We start from the raw sequence: 5,277 nt of genomic DNA on the forward strand, positions 1-5,277 counted from the left end.
ATACCATCTCGGATTTCCACCTCCTGCTGTTTCTGGTCACCAACGAAGTCATGCCTCTGCAGGTATGGACCGGGTCTGTGCGCCCGCTAAGCACCTGGCTTTGGTGGTCCCAGGTGGGGTTCAGCTGTAAAGGGGTGTTTCTTTTCCTCAGAACCCAGGGACTTGGGTCCAAGTCCGCCCTCATGTCCTGTGGGCAGCGGCTGTTCACAAGGGGCTTGTTGATAGATGTAGTGTTTGCATCCGAACGCCTTCCGGGGTGGCTGCCCCCCACGATGGAGGCCAGCCTCCTGTGTTCGCTGCAGCCACGCGGGAAGCAGAGGTTGTTTGGGCCCGTGTCCTCTGGCATGGAGCACCAGGGCTCCAACCAGAAGACCCTGTTTTTACAGCTTTGGAACCGCAGCCCCGCTGCTTGCTGAGGTCGCCCTTCCCCTCGAGTGAGCTTCTGTCGCCTCGGCCCAGATGGCTGGCCTGCGTCCGGGCCCCGCGCGCACAGCCGCTGGCTGCAGAGCCGGCATTTAAGACGCGCTGCAGGAGAAAGGGGCGAGCGGGCCGGACGACGGTTGCCATCTGAGGGGTGCAGGGCAGCGGGTCCAGCCAAGTGGCCTCTTGCGTGTGCCATGTCATGGGTGTCCTTTCTGTGGCCTTTCTTCTACCTGAGACCCAAGGGGACACCAGCAAGAAAGGGACAATTTCTTTCTGAGCCACTGATAGCCCTGACGCAACACATCCCCCCGAAGGTGGCAGAATGGTGGAGAGGCCCTGCGCTTTGCTCCAGCAGGGGCCGGTAGCTTTCCCTGTGTCCTGCTGGCTTCCTCTCAGGTGTTCTTTTGTCCAGAAACTCCTGGCTTCTGATACCTCGCAGCAGGCACCCTGATGCTTGCCACCGGCTTCGCCTTCCCTGTTAAGCCCAGAGAGTTGCACCCCCGGCCCCAGGGTCAGCCGCCGCGGGTCCAGGGGGGTGGGCGTGAGAGTCTGGGCTCTGTAGCGGGCCTCCCCGGTACTAAGCCACCTTCCTTGCAGTCCCCGTCAGAACTCCCCCGACGGCTTCTAAGCCACTCCTATAGACTATTTTACTTCTCCGCAATTTGACCTTGGAGGCCTGGGCTGGTGTGTTTTCAAAGACGTGATCGAAGAAGAAAAGGGCCTGAGGGGAGAGTGTGAGGAAGGGGGCAGAGTGACCACAGCAGGCCCCCCGTCAGTCTGTCTGAGCCCCGAGGAGGAAGGACTGGAGCCTTTCTTATCTAGGTGACAGAGATGGCACCACATCCAACTTGGGGCTACTTGGGGAGAATTTAAACCTTAGCTCAGTTTAGCACCAGTATTTATAGACTGAAGTGTGTGGCATTTTGCTTTTCATAGTGACAGCCTGCAAGGTTTTATAAATTTCCTCTGAAGTGTGTCGTTGGGGAAGAAGAAGCCTGTTAGCAGGAGTCTGTCCACTGCAGGCAAAGCCAGTTAGAACCTTCTGGTCTGGCTTCCTGCAGGACAGCATCAGCTTGCTGCTGGAGGCCGTGAGGACCAGGAACGAGGAGCTGGCGCAGACCTGGAAGAAGTCTGAGCAGTGGGCCACCATTGAGCAGCTCTGCAGTAAGTGGCCTCCTCTCTCTCCGTCCCCAGGGGCCGGTCACATGCCTTGCGGGGCCCAGGTGCGTGGTGCAGCGTCGTAGCAGTCGGGCCAGCACCCACGGGCCCGCACTGCTTTGATGCGCGCGCACCCGCTACACCAACGCCACGCGCGTCTCGCGAGCGATCGGAGAGCCACGCTTAGGCACACGGCAGCTTCAGGGGAGTGCTGAGAGGGCGGAAGCCCCTGAGGCGCCTCGGGGTCTTTGTTTCCCTTTTCCCACCAGTCCTCCGAGCTCTCTCGAGTGACAAGGAGAGAGGAGTCACCGAATAGAATGTATGGGGTCTTACACCTCCATGCCTCCCCAGTGAGACATACCGGGACGCCCTTTTAAGACAGCCTTAAAAATGTTTATCCGTTTTCTCAGTCTGAGGAGCAGTTACTGGGACCAAAATTAACCCAGAAGCACCTCCGTGGACTCGGAGCTGTCAGGGGGCCGGGGGAAGAGCGCTGCCTCGCTCCCGACGCTGAGACGCCCAGGACGCGTGGTCCTAAGAGTCGTAGCCTTCGTCGTGTTACGATTTAAGTTTTCTTTTTATGTCACTCTGACAACCAAACCGGTAACGCGGCCGGCCACGCGCACCGTGTATTCTTGCCCTAACGTTCTGAACTGCTCTCAGGTGTCTGGACGAGACAGGACAGAGTGCTCCCACCACGTGCCCTAAATAAAGCATCACAGCCTTGTGTCCTCGGTGGCCAGCGGTGCCCAGCACCTGGCATAACGCTCCACATAGCGGGCTCGCCAGCCCTGCCCCCGTGTTATTTTGGGATCCTTCGCACAGAAACACTGATTGCAACAGCGTTAATGTTTCGGAGCCCTCTCAGCCGGAGAGAGTGCCAGAAGGGACTGTGCACCAGGAAGCCGAGAGGGCACAGGAAGGCTTCCAGAGGACCTGGAGGGAGGGCAGGTTGGCCGGGAGGTTGGCCGGGAGGTTGTCCTGGGTACACGTTGGCCCAGTTGGTGGGAAGGAAACTAGATTTGAAAAGGTTCGCGTCTGAGCATTTAGCCCGTTTTGCCATCTCCATTAGACACTGACCTAAAGCCAGTGGCTTCGTGGGAGCTGGGGCCCGCTGGCTCCACCCTTCGTGCTTAGAGAGGGAGGAAGAAACCCGCCCCCGTGTCCGGCCTCAGTGCCACAGGGCGACACAGCCTCTGCTTGGAGAGCTGCTGGCGTCCGTGCCTCCTTTGGCTACCAGGCGTGCTATGCGATCGTCGAGTCCGTCGACAGGCGTTCTGCTCATGGAGTTCTAGCTCCTGCGCACAGGGCGGCAGCAGACTAATATCGGGAGATCCTGGGGATACTCTCGGGGCCACGGAAGAGTTCTCTGCCGAAAGCTAACACTGTGCTGCAAGAGCTCAGTCAATGGGAATACTGTCTTTCCAGATGGAAGACTCCATATAGTTTTAAGATGTCAGTTTTCCCCAAATCGACCATTATAATCCCAATCATAATGCCCGTGGGCTTTTTCTTTTTTGGAGTGGCGGGGGGGGGGATGAAAAATAAGTTACAAGATTTATCTGGGAATGCAGAGAGCCTCAAAAGCTATGTTGAGAAGAAAAGAAGTGGACCTTGACCTCCACAGCACACACCGTGCACAAAAGTGGGCCCCAGGCGGGTCACAGGCCTCATGGTGAAAGCCGAAATGACACAGGGGGGCGTCTTCAGGACCTAGAGGTAGGACAAACACTGATCATGAATGAGTCGGTCAGTTACTTTATCAAAATGACACGTTCGTGCTCATCACAAGGCACTATTAAAAACACGGAAAGGACGAAGATGGCTCCAAAAATGGAGAAGGAGCCCCTGCCCTTCCCAAAGCTGGAGCCAAAGCAAAGGCTTCGGAGGCGAAGAAGCAACGCCAAAAGGCGGCCATGGCCGTGCACAAGAAATAGGCGCCTCACCCACCTTCCCATGGCCCAGCGCGCTGCGGCTCCAGAGCAACCCAGACATCCTCGGAACAGTGCGCCCGGAGAGGCAAGCTTGACCGCAACCACCGCGCCACCATGCAGTCCCTCCGACCGCCGAGTCAGCCTCGAAGAAGACAGGGCCGCAGTGCACTTGTGTTCATCGAGAGCCCACGGCCACCGCCTGACCCAGCAGCTGCGAAGAAGCCCACGACAGTGACGTGGCCAGAGTCGACCCCTGACCAGGCCTGACAGAGAGAAGGCACACGTCCAACTCGACTGGCTGCCCACCACGATGCTCTGGATGTTGTCGACAAAATTGGGACCCTCTGAAACTCAGTCCAGCTGGCTAATTCTAAATATAAAATTTTTTCACTGTAAAAAAAACACACACACATAAAGGCAAGGCACAGACCGGGAGGAAGTGTTTGCAACACGTGTATAGGACATGGGACTCGTCTGAGACGTACAGTTGTGTGCCACTGAACAGTGGCACACGTCACGAGAAAGGCGTCATTCTACTTCTGCACGACTGGCAGCGCAGCCTCGTTCACACCGGCGTCCCCACAAACACGTGAGGAACGCGTAGCTCCGTGAAGCATGCTGGCATCACTAGGCGACAGGAAGCCTTCGGCCCCCTCACGTCTGATTGTGGGACCACCATCATACATGCGGCCCGTCGGAGACCGAAATGCTGTAGAGAACGCTACACGTCGATCATCAGTAATCAAATGGCATGAGTGAAACCTGGACAACAGGCTTAGACGTCGCACAAGAAGATACAGCAATGGTCAACATAAGTCATCAGAGAAATGCAAATTAAATGAGTACATCGCCTATTCATTGGAGCGACTAAAAGGAACACCTGACAGCAGCTGGAACCCTCACATGCCTGGCGAGACCGAGGGCACGACCCAGCGGGCCCACTCCTAGGTCTTTACCCAAAAGATATGAAAGCACATCCACACAAAGATGTGCACAGGAATATTCACGGCAGCTTTGTTCACAGTAGCTCAGAGCTGGAAACGACCCACGTGTCATCACTAGGGGGCGGATAACCCGTGGTGGTGCTGGCACAGTACCATCTCGGCGATGAGGGGACCGCCGACACAGCGAGGGGGGCAGCTGATGGCAGCTTTATTTAGCAGGGCTCTGGGTGCAAGCAGGGGCCCCATGATAGGGGTTCCTGAGCTGCATCTGCCCGTGCCCAGAGCAGTTGCCTTGAGAGTCCCCGTTCACCTTGACAAGCAGAGCCGGGTGGAGTGGAGGTGACAGGGCTCTCCTTTCTTCCCGCCCTGCAGGCACAGTCGGAGTGCAGCTTCCGGGCCTCCAGGAGTACGGTGCCGTTGGGGGCCCCTCGCATGCCGCCGCGGCCGCCATGTGGGCCTGTCAGCACTGCACCTTCATGAACCAGCCGGGCACTGGCCACTGTGAGATGTGCAGCCTCCCCAGGACCTAGGGCTTCTGCCCCTGTGGCGGGGCCGGGCCCCTAGCCCTCCCTGAAGCCAGGACCTTTGTGACCGTGCCCCTTGGGCAGCCCTGAGGGGCGAGGCAGGGTAGCTGCCCCCCGGGTTCCTGACCCACAAGGCTTCTCAGCATCAGGCTTCCCTGGAGGAGGGCCCGGCTGGTGCTCTGCCAGCTGCTGGCAGCCACCTCGGGCAGACGCAGCCCAGACACCTCTGGTGTCAGCCCCACCGTGGTGGAGGGACTGGCACCCCATCTTCACCCGGAGCGGAGGGGCGGGGCG

At 58.3% G+C, this 5,277-nt stretch overlaps 1 protein-coding gene across 1 annotated transcript in view; it reads left to right on the plus strand.

Annotated features, from left to right (window-relative positions):
- The window catches only part of NPLOC4 (NPL4 homolog, ubiquitin recognition factor), a 52,888-nt gene extending 47,691 nt beyond the window's left edge, over positions 1-5,197 (plus strand). Inside the window, exons 15-17 of the mRNA XM_011373724.2 lie at positions 1-62; positions 1,485-1,587; positions 4,832-5,197. Coding sequence (XP_011372026.1) covers positions 1-62; positions 1,485-1,587; positions 4,832-4,989 — 323 coding nt within the window. The 3' untranslated portion in view covers positions 4,990-5,197. The remainder of the gene's footprint in view (positions 63-1,484; positions 1,588-4,831) is intronic.
- Positions 5,198-5,277: the final 80 nt, after the last annotated feature.

This window comes from Pteropus vampyrus, unplaced genomic scaffold, assembly GCF_000151845.1.
Source record: "Pteropus vampyrus isolate Shadow unplaced genomic scaffold, Pvam_2.0 Scaffold227, whole genome shotgun sequence".
Taxonomy (NCBI): domain Eukaryota; kingdom Metazoa; phylum Chordata; class Mammalia; order Chiroptera; family Pteropodidae; genus Pteropus; species Pteropus vampyrus.